The 18,217-nt window shown below is 38.5% G+C and overlaps 1 protein-coding gene across 2 annotated transcripts in view; it reads left to right on the plus strand.

Annotated features, from left to right (window-relative positions):
- Positions 1 to 703: 703 nt before the first annotated feature.
- The window catches only part of Cntnap4 (contactin associated protein family member 4), a 312,074-nt gene continuing 294,560 nt past the window's right edge, over positions 704 to 18,217 (plus strand). For both annotated transcript variants that reach the window (XM_004659600.2, XM_045141713.1), the window contains exon 1: positions 704 to 921. In XM_004659600.2, coding sequence (XP_004659657.1) covers positions 837 to 921 — 85 coding nt within the window. In that variant the 5' untranslated portion in view covers positions 704 to 836. The remainder of the gene's footprint in view (positions 922 to 18,217) is intronic.

Genomic DNA, 18,217 nt, shown 5'->3' on the forward strand with positions numbered 1-18,217 from the left:
GAGGAATTTCCATAGGAAAACCCTGGCACCGGAGCAGAAGACTATAGTTTTATAGAAACACAGCAAAACAACAGCAAGTCTTTCCCCCAGGACAGTTTTAGCTACAATTTACCAACGCTGGCTAGTTTATTTCTGTCTTACTTTATGCTTTTGTTTTGAAACGTAATGCAGTTTTACCTGGATACATTCCCGGGCAATCAGGACATAGCTCAGTATGTTGGTTGGCACTGCCAGACATGAGACCTGCCGAAAAATCAGAAGGCTTCAGCTCCTGGCCTCTCTTCCTCTCCCCAACGTTGGCAGGGTGAAAAAGGGTTAAGAATTATTGGAGAAGAGAGGAGAAGGAGGGGGCCAAGGAGGAGGAGGCCCGCGCCTCTGCCTCTGGGTACCGCTTTCATCACCTGCAGCGTGTGTGAGGCTCCGCTCCGCGCTGCTGCGAGCTTCTGGGGCGAGCAGGCTGCTGCTGCCAGGAGTGGGCGTGGCCTCGTCAGTGTGGATGCTTGTTAGGGATGCTGGGTGCTTTTCAGTGAGGAGCCAGGGGGAGAGAGAGAGAGAGAGAGAGAGAGAGAGAGAGAGAGAGAGAGAGAGAGAGAGAGAGAGAGAGAGAGAGAGAGAGAGAGAGAGAGAGAGAGAGAGAGAAGGAGAAGAGGAGAGGAGAGGAGCAGGAGGAAGGAGGGAGGAGGGAGGAGGGAGGAGAGGGAGAGAGCGCATCAGAGGAAGGAAGGAGAGGAGGAGAGACCTCGAGATACTGGTGCCCAGTCAGAGCCGGACTGAGAAACGGACTCCAGCTCTGGGAGCCTCTCAACATCTTTTGGGGGACCTCAGTAATAGTGAACATGGGGACTGTCACTGAAGCTGTCCTCAAGATGTTACTTCTGTTATCTACTCAGAACTGGAGCAGAGTGGAAGCGGGGAATTCCTGTAAGTATCCAGCAAATGATTTAAAACTTGCAGGGGGGCTCCCTACAAAACTTTCATTCTGTTGTTTTTATGATTATTGTTGGCAACCAGAATCGCTGCCAGTGGATTGCTGTATACCGGAGAATTTTGCAAATCGTACTGGGTTACACTTGTCTTTCCTCTTACTCTGGTCAAAATATTTAAAAAAATGTTCTCTCCTTCTGTGAGAAGAATCTTACTCTGAATATTCAGTGAGAATACTCAAGTTCTAGTAAAACATTGAATTAGCATCTTAACCAGGGAATCCTGTGAGAATGTCTCTCTTTCTTTGGGGTTGTTGAATTTTCTGAGGATGGTGTGGAAGGGCGGGGGGGGGGGGGGGGACAGCCAGCAGACTTGACATTATGCTGCATTAGCTTAGGTTTGTGAAGTTTGTGATTTGGCAGTAGCTGACTGCATCTTTCAGATGATGCAGCCTAATAACGGAGCTTACTGCAGACTTCAGGAGCAGAACAGAGCAGGCGGGACTGGTGGAGGCCAAGGCAGCATTCCTGCTGTGTCCTCACAGCTCAGAAAATGAGACCTGGAGGTGGACCCTTCCCTATGAGGGACCGTGCCTACAACTGGCATAAAGAAAAACATCCAGCTGATTGTTTATCTTGTTCAAAAGTAGTATTTTTACCGGTTGATTTTTTTTTTTTTGATCTCATACATTTGTGATTAACTGTCTTGATTCTGAATTAATTGATTCAGGAACATTTGCTACAATCTAATTTTAATTTAAATATCATCAAAATAACTTGGCATGCTCCCTTCATCTACTTATCATTACAGATAGAAAAAGTTTTAAAAGTTATATTTGGCTTAAGCTCTCTAAGTGGGAGAATTTCCCTTTCCTCAATGAATAAAACAGAGTACAGAATATACAACTTTGCATTTGTTTCTCAGATTTCAAAGGAAAATCTCATTTGATTTACAAGGAAGGGCTGTGGAGCCTGTTAAGGCATATGTGTTGCTCCTGTGTTACCAGGTGTAGCTTTGGGAGACCGAAACCAGTAATGTGGCATTTGCTGTGGCACCTCATCTGACTAGACTGAAAAGCTCTCATGTGGGAAAAAACATTATGAACTCCCTGTCACAAGCCAAATGTCTGCTAACCCTGTGTGGCTAGCGTGATTTTATGTTTCTGTCTGTAGAACTCATTTAATGTCAGGGTACATCCATCACTGTGCGAGGAGAGAACTTCACTTCAGGCAGCACGGTGTTTCCTGTTCAATGTTAAAGTGGGGGAATGGGCATCCTTTCACTTAGTCAAAATCTTGGGACCCTACAGTGGTAGTCTTTGACAACCACTGCCACAAACAATCAGATAGTGACAACAAAACCAGCAACACAGGTTTCTCACATCTGAAGAAAGGTTTTTTTTTTTTTTGGCGGGGGGGTGGGGGGGGGGGCTTAAGTAAATCATTCCTCTTCTAAGCGCTGAAGTTCCCCAGAAAGGCAGCACTAGAGGTCACTGTTACAGTGTGTAGCAGCGGAGCATCCTTCTCCAAAGTGGAGTAGAGCTTCATTCTGTCCTAGCCCAGCCTGTCTTTAAATATGCTGCCTGGAGCTCAAGTTGCAGCATTTTCATGTGACCAGCTGAGCTGCAAGTTGTTGATGTGTGTTTCCTCGAAGTCCAAAGAGATGTGTACTAGCATGTGCGCGCCGCACAGCTTTGTTTTGCTATGGATCTCCTTAGTTACAGAGAGGTGGGCTGCTGAGATTTGAGGAGAGCCCAATACTCAGGATTGCGTGGCTCTGGATGGGCCTCTTACTAACACAGTTTCCATCCTGGTTCCTCAGCTCTGATTTCCTCAAAAGGATATTTAATGCTCTCCTAAATATCAGATGAAACTATAGACTCTGCAAACATGTGAATGATCAGGAACACTCAACTGTTAAAGTTGGAGCTCTTAGTTAGCATGTCTGCTAGGAATTGGATTTTCTTCAAGTGTCAAAATGTGTAACTAAATGACTTCTAATAAAGGTTATGTTTAGTAATTTCTTGTTGGTATTTTAACAATGTGATTCCCAATTGAAGATATAAAAGAAAATACATATTTCATTTACCAATTTTTATTTTATTACTCAATATTCAGGAAGTATTTCCATTTTGGAAGATGAGGGTTTACTTGTTGCTACATCATGGAGCATATGTCATATTTTATCAGTTTTGGAAGGACACATATATATGTTTATGAGCAAGGCTGCAAGAAAGCAACCACCAACCAGCATAAACATTTTAGGGTGTTATATCTCCAATAATTCTTCTGGAACAAACCATAGATTAATTAAAGTGAATAAATCTTGAATCCTAACATTACAGTCACAGAGAACTAAACATAAATAAAATTAAAGTCCTGTCTCTCAGGTGAGTACAAAGACCTCTTCCCTTTATTTACAGCTGATTCACAAGGGGGAAATCTGTCATCCACTGAGTCAGCCTCTGGCTAACAGTAAGAATGTTTTCATAGGGGATTTTGCAAACTTGGGATTAGGTGAACTTTAATTTGAATATTAATTGATCCAATTAATCAGATTGGAAACCTTGCATTAGAAAGATTCTGTGCAAATGCACACACAGATATTTGCTTGTGTGCATTCAGCTATCTGGATATCATACGCCTGCTCACTTTTGCTGGCCCTGGTTTGTACAAGCAGAGATATGTTGAATGGGTCACATTCTTTGTTTATGGTGTGCATCTGACATTTCAAAACAGTGAACCAGTCCTGGGAGTTTACTCTTTGTCCTGTTTAAGGTAAGTTTGTTATTATTTTGATGTGTGCCTTTTGTACATGTAGAGAGATGGGTCCCGTAGAAGGCCTTGATCTTTGAAAGGAAACACTGTTGGCTTTTGCTGGCTTTTCACTTCTTACTCAGCAATGCACATGCCAGCAGGGAAGCTACTTCTCCATTTCATACTTGCTCTTAAGAACCCAAACTTTCTGTATAGTAAGATAGGTAGTATGGTGTGTGGTGGTGTCTATTCACTACAAAAGTAGTAAGGCTGGTAAGACTTTTGCTTTTGGTTGTATTCTTATAGGACACATGATGGAGGACATACTGAGCCTTACTCTGGGAATAATTAATGCCCACCGAATCGCTTACTAATGATGTAATCAGAAATTGTTTTACTATGTTCTTTCTTCTAATTGAAATAAAGGACAATTCTATAAGGTTAAGTCTGATATCTACTTTGAAGGAAGTACCAAAGAATATGATAAGATCAGTACTAGAGAAAAGTAATTGTCTGAGTAGATGATCACTGTTCTGGGCTCTTGTGTGCCACCCAAATGCAACTGGACAGATCCTCAAGTTGTTAAAACTAGCTTCTTTCTTACCCTTGCCCTCCCCAAAGTTTATTTCTGTAGTAGAAAAATACCTAGAATATAATTGAAAAGTACTGATAAAATGTGATTCTATGATGGAATGTATAGATGGCTACCTCTTGAAATTGAAGATCAGCATCACTGTGACTCACTTTCTTGGTAGCAAAGTGATTTATTTTCCTCCAATTGTTTTTTTCAGTCTTGCCATTTAATATATCTATCCTGGATATTTCTGATAAAGGCAGCCTGTTGCTTGGTGATAAGCAACATTTAAAAGCTAAACTGGTGATGAGACAAGACTTTTACATGCTACTTAGTGCTATGTTGAAGTAATAAATATTGTTATTGTCTTCTGAAATTAGTTATGGAAATTATGTATATTTAAACAATCACTATAGAGTAAATATCAAGATTAATTTTACTTCCTCAATAAAAATAGATTAATAGAATGGTATAAGATCAACCACAAGACATCATATTGAGCTCAGAGGTTGGAAAACTATGCTTCATGATCCAGAATTTGCCTGCTGCCTGTTTTGATATGGTCCACGAATTATGTATGATTTTGACATCTTTAGCTGAAGTCTTTGTAGCACAATATGACAATGTAAAATTCATATTTAAATTATTCACCCAATTTATGTTATGGTATGAGCAAATTTGTATTGAAATATATATTTTGAATTTTCTTCATAAAATTTTGGTTATAATTGTTTTCATTCTTATTATGTAAGTGTCTACATGATATTATGTACATTTGATCCATTGTAGGAAAAACTTGTTGGCCCCTAACTTAAATAACATACAAATATATAATGATGAGATAGAGTGGACAGGTTGTACCAACTGGATAAAAAATAATCCTACCTTATTTAACATTCAATACTGAAGGCTTGTCTATTGTTTGGTTGTATAACAGGAAAAAACCTTAAGTTAATATTTTCCTCATGTTTCTTCTCAAAGACTTTATTGTTTAGAAGCTTTATTTTCACGGGGATGAAATACTTGAATTAATTTTTAAAGTTTTAGTAATTGTGGTTGCTAAGGGAGCCATTTTGATAAAGTATGTAAGTGATTGCTCCTTTAATATTTAGAATGAAAAACACAGTTATTTTACATTTTCATGATTATAAAATATTACACTTCATATAAACTAGAAACATTTGGAATCAGATTGATTTTATGAGGAAAATGTTCTTGTTTGAAAAGTGTTCTTTTTTTTTTTCTTAAATTATGGTCAGGAAATAAAAACATTTATAAATTTATATTTTTGTTCTTTTAATTTATTTTAATTTACTTATTTGAGAGTGACAGACAGAGAGAGAAAGAGGGAAAGAGAAAGAGAGAGAGAGAGAAAGAGAGAGAGAGAGAGAGAGAGAGAGAGAGAGAGAGAGAGAGAAAATACGCATGCCCGGGCCCCCAGCCACTGCAAACAGCACCCCCTTGTGTATCTGGCTAACGACGTGGGTCCTGGGGAATCGAGCTTCTAATTGGGGTCCTTAGGCTTCACAGGTAAGTGCTTAACTGCTAAGCCATCTCTCTAGCCCAAGTGTTCTTTCTTAAAAAGTAAAGTGGCAGATTCCTAAAAACACTGAAATTGGCAAACTTTCTAGAACAAATTACAAAATAGATTTTCATTTAAGCACAATCCACTGAGAATTCACGATAATTAAGCAGGAGCCTTTCCCCAACTCATGCTAATATAATTAATTTGTATGTAAATATCTTGTCCATTTGGAATTGTATTTACTTTTGATGTCTGAGAACTGATCATTAGGTTCATTGTATTTACATTACATTATTTACAACATTTTAAACAGTAACTTAAAGTATGATGGGATGTACTACTTAAAGATCATTTCCATTGAAATTCCATTGTAATATTGAAAAAGCAAATCCTTTTTTGCTGAAAGTTTCTTTTTATAATAATTATAATAATAAGAATTATTACTGTTATTATTGAAAACATCAAGACTGGCCATAAGCTTATTATGTGGCTGAGATTGATCATCCTTCCTCCACCTTCCAAAGGCTTGGATTACAGACATACACCACACAATTCTGCTCATACTCTTTTTAGTGGTTTAACTCTAAATGAAGATTTCTGAGCCTTACCCAAGAACCAGTTTCCAAAACAATGTAAACCAGCCTCAAATCCTTGTTAAAATGTTATTTAGTTTGGGTGTTGAGAAGAACTGTGCTGTGGGGCTTGTTTTAACCTGTGGGCCTGATTTCAGATCCTGAAACCCATGTAAAAACAGAGGTTATCTGTGCAGGTCTCTTGTCCCATGTGCCTCCTGTGAGATGGGTGGCAGAGACAGAAGGATCCCTGACAGCTTCAGGGCGGGCTTAGCCGTGAACAGCAAGAGACAAGTGCTCCTGCCTCAGAAAAGGTGGAAAGTGAGGACTGACACCAAAGTTGTCCTTTGGCCTTCGTAAGTGCTGTGGCACATGGGCACATACACCCAAACACACACATACACACACACAATCTTGGCTATCCATATACTTAGAAGATTGGGGATAGTAAACCTGACAGTCCAAAGCTTTGAATGTGTTTAGGCGTTAGAATATCAAACTGGCTTTACAAATACTTATTTTCTTCAATTTGATATTATGTTTAGAATTCAAATCTTTTATCTCATATGAATCAATATTGGCCTTTAATATTGTCAACTAATGAATCATTTGACCTTTAAATTGCCCAATAGACCTAGATTACCTTAGAAAATTTCAACTCTCTCTTCTCCTTTTCTGCTCTTCTTTCCCTTTCCTTCTTTTTAAAAATTTTTTCTTGTTTTGAGGCAGTGTTTTATGTAGTCCAGGCTGCCTTTAAACTTCTGATCCTCCTGTCTTAGCCTCCCAAATGCTGGGATTAGAGGCATGTGTAACCACACACAACTTCACTCTCCTTTTTAATATCTTTCCCTTTCTTCCTTACTGAAAGTTTACAAAGTCAAAACAGTAGGAAAAATAGAAAAATGTGTACAATGTTGGTATATAAATCTCAGATATGCATTTTCATATTTGTAACTCTTTCTAGTGAAATGTTAAGTAATGAAGAGTTTGACCAGTTTTTGTTGTTTCTTATGGCTTATTTCTATTATTTTTGACTAAAAAATTGGCTTCACCAACTTGTTTCAATTTATCCGGAACCATTACTATTTTTTTTCTATAAACTGTAATGATAGGGAATGACTAATTTGCCTCAAATAGGAGTTGTTTTATGAATTCTCTACTATGAAACATAATGTGCTGTGATATTGATGTATGGTAGAGTAAACTGAAGATGGGCACATTATTTTAATGGGTATTCCAGTTAGAAAACTTTTGGAAACAGATTTTGAAAATCATGTATTGGACTGCAGTGTCAGCTGTTAAGTTTAGTTTGATTTTCCACTTTGTAAAGAGAACTATCAGTGAGGTGAGGTTGTACATGCATATAATTCTTGCACTTACGAGGTAGAGGTAGAATTGTAAGTTCCGAGATAGCCATAGCTACCTACTAAGACTTTGGAAAATCTGAGGGCTGGGATGCAACTCAGTGGTAGAACATTGCTTAGCATGTGTAAGGACCTGGAATTATAGCCCCAACATCACAGACACTCATGCAAATCTCAGAAAGAAAAATTAATGCAGACAAATCATCATGGAGCTATGGGATGCCCTGTATTATCACTGAAAGTCTTTAAAAAATTTTAATTAATGTGTGAGTGTGCACATGTGTATGCATGTATGCATGCCAGAGCTTCTTACCATTGTAAACAAATGCCAGATGCATGTGCCACTTTTTGAAGTCTGGATTTACATGGATACTGGGGAATTGAACCCTTGGCCTTCAGGATTTTCAAGCAAGTACTTGTAACTGCTGAGCCACCTATCTAGCCTCTAGCATTCAGGTTTCTTCAGTTGAGTTCAAAGACTGTAGTCTGACTGTATGCATCAATTGGCTGCACACATGAAAATAGGAATACATGTAGGTATATGTTCATGTTTATTTGTTTTTTTGGACCTAGTCTTCCTTGTTTTTAATCTATGGTTTTATTCTCTAAAGTGCTCTTGGGCTCAGGGGACTGGTGGCTCTGTGCTGGTAAAGACCACCTCTGCTCTTACTTCACAAGAAGAGGAGTTTATGTTTCTCTGTTGGCTTCTGAAGGATGGTGTTTTGTCAAACTGTATGTTCTGGGTCTTTTCTCCCTTCCAATGATTTTTTGTTGTGGTTCAAAGAAAAGTGGTACTCTGGTAATAAAATGGGGAAAACTGTAACAGGAGTTAAAAATGAGCCTGTTTATGTTACTGTTAATGAGTTATTCCAATGTCATAATTGGAAAATGAGTGAAGCCTGCAAACATCTGACATTTTAAGTAGTTCAAAATTAGCAACTATAAAAATTTTTAATACCACAATTATTTAATAGAGTAGGGATAGAATTTATCTCTAAGGTTTTTAAATCACAATGGAAAACTTGGTGTGATATGTATCATAGCTATAGCCCTAATTACTTTTTTTATTAAGTATCTCTCATCACTTAGCAGTGCTCTGGAATAAGATACTATATGCTTCTAATTTATAAAAGACATATTTGTCTCTGCAATCAATTTTCCCCCTCCCATATGCAATGCTGGTACTTATAAATGGGATCATAGGCTGTTACTAGTTTAATAGTATAGAAATATATAAGTGCACATGCCTTCCTAAATTTTATTTGTTATACAATTGTTAGACAAATCTGTTATCTCATTACTTGACTTAATCTGTGGTTATAGCCTACAGAGATTTAATTTAAGTGCCCCTTTAATCATTAGGCCTATAAATTTTCCTAGGAACTGGTTCTAAGCCTATGGTTGGTTTGTAGGTGCCTTGATGCTCTTGAACAGATATTTGGCTCACTTGGCCCATGGCAAGATCCTACTGTCAATATAAACTGATTATCTACAAGACTAGGAGAGGTATTTTATTTTATTTTTTGGAAAATGGAGAAAAGTATATTTCTAGGCTAAATGAAAATTGCATAGGCATGTATGTATACACACATACATTGGACCTCCAAGACTTGCTTAACATTTAAAATCTATTAATCAGCAGATGACCCAGAAAAAGGAAAGAATGAAACTGAAAATGGCTCTTTCAGGGAACTGTGTTGCTGACAAATGCAAGTGTGTGCATATATATTGAAAAGTATTTAGTGTAGGAATTCTGGCATAGGCTATATTGGTGGAGGAAATGTGAAGCATTACACATTTTTAATTAAGTAGTATTGGGATATTGAAAAAGGTTGTTTCTTATTTGCTATCCCAACCAGAATTATGTCTAGTATGGCTTTAAGACAGTGTGTGGAGATAAATATCCTTACCCTGATGTGAATATAGCACAATATGCACATGAATTAGAATATCACAGGGTACCCCATAAATCAATACATTTTTATATTTAAATGATCACACTCTTTAAACAAAACAGTGATTAGGATTAAAATTAACAGGATGAGGCCTGAGGAGATGGCACTATAGGTAAAGTGCTTGCCACACTAGCCATGGGGTCCTGAGTTCAGATTCCCAGCACCCAAGTAAAGGCCAGGGTAGTGATGTGGGCCTGCAATCCCAGTGCTGGGGAGGTAGAGGCAGAAGGGTTCCTGAAGGCTTGTTGGAGAGTTCATCTTGCCAAATTGGAGAGTTGTAGGTTCAATGAGAGACCCTGTCTCCAAAAATGTGGATAGCAACTAAGGCAGACATGTGACATTGACCTCCGGATTCCACATGCATGCACATGCACCCACACATGCATGTGCATACACGTATATTCCAACAAGTATACACCTCATATACATACACATATTAAAATGATAGATGATAGGGTTGGAGAAATGGCTTAGCAGTTAAGCGCTTACCTGTAAAGCCTAAGGACTCTGGTTCGAAGCTCGATTTCCCAGTACCCAAGTAAGCCAGATGCATAAGGTGGTGTATGCATCTGGAATTCATTTGCAGTGGCTGGAGGCCCTGGTGCATCCATTCTCTCTCTCCTCTCTCTCTGCCTCTTTCTTTCTCTGTCTGTCTCTAGAAAATAAATAAATAAAAATAGAAATAAAATAAAATGATAGACGAGTGGGTGTGCCAGCCTGTAATCCCAGATGCAGGAGGCTGAGCAGCAGGATCAGAAGTTCAAGGCCAGCCTTGGCTACATAGTGAGCTTAAACTACATGAACAGACCTTTTCTTAAAAAATAATAAATATTTAATGAGATGTCTTTTGGGATTCTGTTGAAATTTACCTCAAACATAAAAGGCAATATTTCTCCATGTGATCTCAACATTACCTATGTTGTAGGAGGATATAGAATGAAGGCCATAGGGTCTCTAAGGTTTGACTCAACTTCCCATTATGTGCCTGAGTGCTCATCTTTGTGAGCACGATACTGAAGTCAGAAAATGGCAGGAGAGAGTCTGGCTTAAAAGCCACTCAGTAAATTGAACTGTAATTTAGCTCTGAAAGACAGTGCACTAACGTGTGCTGGTACCAAGAGAAGGGCATCATAAACAAAGTTTAACATTTGTCACATCATTCACTTTTGTCTCTCAATTTTGGCTGATTTTTTTTTTTTAAAAAAGGAATCTATCTCCAAGGCAGAAAGCTGCATGGATTCTTTCTCATCCCCATAATTAAGGATTTATAATACATATTTACATTTGCCATGTTTTAGATGTTTAGGACTTAATTAAAAGAACATTGCTAAAATAAAAGCAATTCTATCTAAATTGGTGGTGAGGGAATTCAGTGCAAGGTTATAAAACTGCTCAATTAGGTGCCTTTGTTCCACACTGTGTTTGATTCCTGTGCTTATCTGAACTGTTGTTCTTTGGCATGCTGACTGTATTACAATCCTGTTATGAAAACTTTATGCATCTCTAAAATGTCAGAATGCTACCTCTTAAGTGTCATAGCATGTGTAACCTTTTCTAGGGCAAACAAAAATACAGATAACTGGGGATAAGAATAAGGAAAAGCAAAGAGAAAAATGGGAAGATGAAAACTCATAGCATCCTTGATCACAAAAGGGAACAAGAGAACATAAAACATTCCGTAATCAAATAGAGTATCTGTTGAAGGAATGGAAGGAGGCTAATAAAAATGTGATGTAGGATTTAGGTACTAAAAGTAAAATTATACTCACAATAATTTGCTATGCTTAACATGTAAAACTGAGATTAAATTCATTTTTTACTGGCCCTCCATGTAAATGACCACATTCATTTTTTGGAAGCCTTGTTATGTGCTTGCCTGTGGAATGGCTTTTTCACAGATATATGTATGTAATTGTAACATAAAATAGATTAACATGATGACAATGCATGTAGTGCCATTAATCACTGAAACATCCTCTGGAGAAGATGCCAGGGAGTTCTCAGTTTTTCTGAGTTAGCAAAACTGAGTATCCTGTGATGATTTTCCTCTTTCGTTTTCCTGGATATGAGAATGATCTGGCTGTGACATCTGCCATGTTAGCGATTGCCAGGGTTGATTTGGCTGATATGGCTGGTGAGGCAGCTGTCCCCTCTTCCTTCCTCACAACTCCCTGACATTCCCATTCTCTCCATTCTATAGCATGCAATATTTTAAAATAATTCATGTAGTAGTGTATTTTTAGGTAAGCTTGTCATAATGCATTGCTACATTTAATCAATATTCAAGCATTTAGTTTTGAGAAAAAGCAGCACACCTTGTTTTACAGCTATATTTCATAACAGTTGTGTCTCAACGTTAAATTCAAACTTTGTAGCATAGCAAGCATATTTCTTTTTACTCTCTATTTGCCCCCCTCCCTGCTTTGGTCTGCCTTTACTGCTTCCTGTTCTTGTATTCCCTCATATTCTCCAGCCTTCATCTCTTGGCCTTTTCCTATGTTGTCTTTACCTGAATTAACCTCAACCATCTCTCCTTGTTTGTGGTGTGTGTGTGTGTGTGTGTGTGTGTATTGTGCAGATGTGTGTTGTGTGCATGCATATGTGTGTATGTATTTTGTGTGAGTGCAGGTATACATGTATGCATAGACGGTGTGCATGGAGACCAGAGGTTAAAGTGAAGGTCTTAGTCACTTTGCACCTTATTCTTTGAGACAAGGTCTCTTGCTGAGCAAAGCTCCCAATTTGCCTAGACCAGCTAGCTAGTGACTCCTAGGGATTCCCTGACTGTGCCTTCCTAGCACTAGGATTACAGATATGTGCTACAACACCCAGCACTTTTTGTGGATGCCTAGGAGGATCTGAACTCATGTCCTCATTCTTGTGCAGCGAGCACTTTACCCATTGAGCTATTTCTTGATCCTCCTGGAAAATTCCGTAAGCCAGGCTGCATCCTTTCTCCATGGAGTCTTATTTGAGCAAATCACTTCATCATCTTTCCCTAGCAAAAATCCTACCGCATTTTGAGTGCTTTCCTGCTTCCACTCTAGCCATAGAGCATCAAAAGTGAGTTTAAAAAAAGTTGTTTATTTTTTACAAAACTGTAAAATGTCTGAAAGGCAAAGTCATTACTTTTATCACCTTTGTGTCTTTACTGCTGACCACAGTTCCTGGAATGAAGAGGATTTTGAGTAAATGTGGAAAAAAATATATCCATGGATGATTTGTATTGATTTCCCATTGACTATCAGCATCATGGGAAATAGATCAATTGAAAGAGTGTGCTATTTGAATCATTGAAAAAAGTCACTTTATTTTGATAGACCATTTCTTAACACATTTCAAATTTGACTACCTTTTCTCTGTGATTTTTAAAAAATTTTTAAATATGTATTTTCAATATTTTATTTTTATTTATTTGAGAAAGAGAAAGAGGCAGGGAGAGAGAGGGAGAAGGAGAGAGAGAGAAAGAAAGAGGCAGGGAGTGAGTGAGGGAGAGAGAAAGAGAGAGCGCGTGAGAGAGAGCAAGCATACCAGGGCCTCCAGCCTCTGCAGATGAACTCTATGCATATGTGACATCTTGTACATCTGACTTATGCAGGTCCTGGGGAATTGAACCGAGATCCTTTGGCTTTGCAGGCAAGTACCCTAACTGCTAAGCCATCTCTCCAGCACTCTTTATGATATTTCATTTGGCTATGATGAGTGCTTCAGTCTCTTCTGTCATAATGTTAGGAGACATATCCCCGTGACCACCTACTCTTGTTGTTCTCCCTCGTCCCAGTTCACCCTTGGTAGAAAAGCTTGATAACAAATGTAATCTGATGGGCAACTGAAATCATTTTGGATTAAGATTTTCAATGGACAGGCAAACAAAAACATCCCATGAACACAAGGTGAAGGCAGAGGGGCTTCTGATCCTTTCAGTCTGTTGTGTGTCTCCAGTCTGTGTCACCTGTTGGCCATAACCTACAGTCTGGGAGCAGAACAGAAGGTGCTTTCCACCTCTCAGGAAGAAGTTTCTCTTACCTCCACCTTCATTCCAGCACCTGTGCTAACTTTTATTTTATGTTTTCTTTGTTTTGTGTGTGTGTGTGTGTGTGTGTGTGTGTGTGTGTGTGTGTGCACGTGCACATGTACGCTATGCAGGTGTGCATGCATGTTTGTATGTGTGCACTCACATGTGGACGCCAGAGGTCAACATCAGGTGTCTTTTTTTGGTCATTCTCCATTTTTACTTTATTTTTTAAAATAATTATTTTATTGTTGTATGTGTATGGTGTCTCAGGTTCTTTTCCCACTGACAACAAGCTGCAGATGAATGCACCTGGCTTTACATAGGTGTTGGGGAATTGAACCTGGACTGACAGGTTTTGCAAAGAACCTTTAACTGCTGAGCCCTCTACCCAGCTACTCCACTTTTATTCTTTGAGACAGGCTCCTTCATTGACCTCAGAGCTCACTGATTTGGGTAGATTGCCTAGCCAGTTATCTACAGGGACCCTGTCTGTACCTCATCAGCAGTGGGATTATACGCACCACCACCTGGCGTTTTATTTGGGTGGTGGCAATCCAACCTTGGGTCCTCTTGCTTTTCCAGCAAGCACTTTACCCATGTACTCCCTGCCACTGCGCTTTAGAGACAAGGTTTCCCTATGCAGCCCTGGCTGACCCAGAACTCACTCTGTAGCCTAGCGTAGCCTCAAACTCTTAGCAATCCTCCGGTCTCAGCTTCCTAAATTCTGGATTATAGACATGTATTACACAAGCAGCTCTATTTTATGTTATGATTGAAAACTTTTCTCCTTTAGAGGGGGTAAGAAAAAAAATCTTGTATTTTTCCTTTCATCATTAACTTAATCAGAAATGTGCCCACAGCTTCCTTGCTCTTGCTTTGCATAAAAATGTACACATGGTGCTTCTTTTCATTGCCTTGAGCAGTCTTGCCAGCATTAATGAGTTCTGAACTTTTATTTTCCCCTTTTAATTGCACACATGTTCTTTTTTTTCCTTTTAAAGTGATTTTCTTGTAAAATCCCACTTCTTAAATTCCTCTCACGTTTTGTTCTCCTCATGGTACATATTTGTGATTTTTTTATTGCTAGCATTTTATAGTTCATAGCTTTCCACACATGTTGACATGTGCTATCATTAATAATGACAGATATTCCTTTTGCATTGGGCTCTATGGACTCCCTCCAAGGTGGTGGAGTGTACATTTTCTTTCCATTTCCTTCTCACTCAGAACTGTGGGGCAGATGCTGTTATGGCTATTTTACAAACCAGGAAACTAAAATTTAGAAGGTGCTTCCAAAGATACAGAATAAAGAAGACTAGGTCCGTCATGTGTCTCCAATGCAGTGAACCCAAACTCATTGCCCTTTGGAATGGAGTGCTCCCATCTTCTCTGTGACCCTTTCAAGCCCCCTGTGAGTATTAGAGAACACATATTCTCGGCCTTCTTTTATGCATGATAAATTCCTTTTTAAACATATTTTTATTTTAAATTGACACATACTAACTGTGCATATTAATGGGGTAGAGTGGTCTCTTCAATGCACAGATCCAATATGTAATAATCAGATTGGCCAAATTGGCATGTGTTATCATCTGAAACATTGATCACTTTTCTGTTTCAGGAACATTCAAAATCTTCCATGCTATTATGAAATAATTATTTAATTATAGTTTTCATAGCTATTTTATGGTGCTTGCTGTTTCTTTTGTTATTGCTGTGGCATAATGCTAGGCATAAGCATCTTAAGGAGGAAAGATCCATTTTTTCACTTATTTTGGGACCATGATGGTATGGAAAGCAGACAGAGTATCTTCCAGTAGGAGCATGCAGTAGAGCTCATATCCTGCTTGATCAGGAAGCTGATAGCTATTCCTGAACCCAGAGATGGGCTACACCATCAAAGGTTCATTCCCAGCAACCCACTTCTGCTAGTTAGGCCACAGCCTCCAGTGTTCCACAACGTCCCATACAGTGCCACCAGCTAGGTCCCAAGTGTACAAACACCTGAGCGTGTGAGGGACGTTTCACATGCGAACCACAACCTTATTTTAGAACATTGGAGATTATTCCTCCTACCTAACTATACCCCTGTACTAATTCATCATACTCTATCCCCTCCCTTCTTAGGCTCTGCTAGTCACTAATCTATTTTCTGTTTCTGTAAACATTTTACTTTTCATATATAAGTTAGAACATGTGTGATGTTTGTCTTTTTGTAGCATGATAACTTCTAAGTACTACTTCTCCCTGTCAAATATCCTGACACTTTTTTTTTTGCAACATGGAATTCACTTTAATATTTTGTTTAGATGTGATGTTACAGTCTAAAGCCATGGGATTTTGAATATTTTTGTATTTAATCACTGATACTTGTATTTTAACAGAAATATCTTTTATTTTTCTAGTTAGAATAAAAATGAAAATGGTTCCAGATAGATAACTGTGGAATCTTTCTCTGAAAAATTTCTCCGCTATCCCCTTACTTCCTGGTTTACAAGACCATTCATTCTCTGAAAATTTCTTCCCTGAGTCAGTGCCTCTGACAAGAGGCCAAAGCAGCTCCAAACCTAAAGAAAAGTCAATTCCTTTTTTTCTACCAGTTGCACACAGCCTGACAGAAGTACTCAGCTAGTTCTGCTTCTTTTCTCCCCAAATGCCTTTTTCCTTCTCTCTGTTTGGAACATACTCCTTATGGCTTCTCTATTCCTCCTCTCAGGCTGCCATAACAAATAACCATAGGCTGAGTGTCTAAACAATAGAAATTTATGCTTTTACAGTTTTGGAGGCTGGAAATTCAAGATCAGGATGGTTAGAACTTGGTTTTGGTGAGTCCTTTCTTTTTGGCTCATAGTTTCCACCTTCTCCCTGTTCTTACATGGCCTTTCTACTATGAACACCACAGTGACTTTGGCAGAAAGTGCAGCACCAGAGAGAGTAAGCTTGTTACCTTGTGTCTCACATTCTTTGTACATGGATATCAGTCTTATTAGAAAAGGTTCCACCCTTGAACCGGGCGTGGTGGCACATGTCTTTAATCCCAGCACTTGGAAAGTAGAAGTAGGAGGATCACTGTGAGTTTGAGGCCACCCTGAAACTCCATAGTGAATTCCAGGTCAGCCTGGGCTAGAGTGAGACCCTACCTCAAAAAAAAAGGCTCCACCCTTAGGGCATCATTTAATTATAATTAACTCTTTCAAAGGTCTCTCTCTAAATATAGTCACACTGGGAATTAGGGCATCCACATATAAATTTGGGGAGTTTATATTTCAACCCATAACAGATAATCTCACTATTCCCACTGCCTGCTTGAAGTGACTCTTCTCTGGATCTTAAGAGAAAAATTTCAAGTTCACCAGCAGCTATGTTGCTTTCATAGATTGAAATGTGACTGATGACTGAAGGCATTCTCCAGTTGGCTTCCTCCTCAGTGGCATTGCTAGGATCACTCTTAGTGTTCCTATCCATTTGCTATTTACCCTAGGGTGGTACCACTACTCTGTCTGTTCCTGTTCTCTTTCATTTTAGCACCTGGAGTCTACAGCTGTCTCTACCCAGGAATTTATGAGATCCTAAAGAAAGAAGTATATATTTTAATGATATCAAAATATGCCTTTTCATCAGTTCACAACAGTTTTTATCTCTGAAGCAAGTAACTTCATTTGAATACATTATTTTATTTCAAATACCCTTTCCAATAGTTTTAGAAATTCATAGAATGATAACTTACTGTCCTTTGTTAAAAATCATGTCTTTACTTATCACCATAATTCACCTGGCTGTTATCACAAGTATTATTTTATTCTCTTCAAATTACTTCCTCCTTTATGTTACTGATCTCCGGATTCAGTGTGGTGGGCTGCGCACATTTCTTTTAGCCCATACCCCAAAATTGATCATGCAATTCATTTTCCCTGGCACTCTGCTACTTCCTAGTTCTTGAAGTTCACAGTACACCTCCTTTTTGCCTTCTTCCTCAGATGCAATCTATGTCTAGCAACAAACAAAGAAAATATAAATGAAATGAAGTTATCATCATCCTAATAAGTTTTTAAAAGTCAACTTAAAATTTGTGTAATTTTAAGTTAGTCAAATGCTTTCCAAGTCGTAGAAGCTGGGACAGATGTTGGCCGTCCATTATTTCACTCTGTGTAAATGCAACATCTGCTCCTGCCCCATCTTCCCTTGTGTGCTTCACATCCTCTCCAGTGAATTTCTCTTGTGGCTAAATAGTCTTTTTATTTGTCTTTTTAAAGGGTTCATAGTAACTCTCTACCACATACGCTTTTCTTTAAATATTCTTCTATTTTGAACCAGTAAGTTGTTTGATATATTTTTGAATTCTCTCAGTCTACCATTATCTGCTTCCCTGAAGACTCCTATATTTCTCTTATTAGAGAATGCAGTGCCTTAAGCCATTTACAAATGCCAGTGTCACGAATTGTTCAATATCATTGTCTCACTTTGTCTTGCAAAAGTGCACATACTTTTTTATTTTTGGAAGGAGAAATTTAAAGCCATAGCTCTCTCTCCTT

Source organism: Jaculus jaculus, chromosome 1 (genome assembly GCF_020740685.1).
Source record: "Jaculus jaculus isolate mJacJac1 chromosome 1, mJacJac1.mat.Y.cur, whole genome shotgun sequence".
Taxonomy (NCBI): domain Eukaryota; kingdom Metazoa; phylum Chordata; class Mammalia; order Rodentia; family Dipodidae; genus Jaculus; species Jaculus jaculus.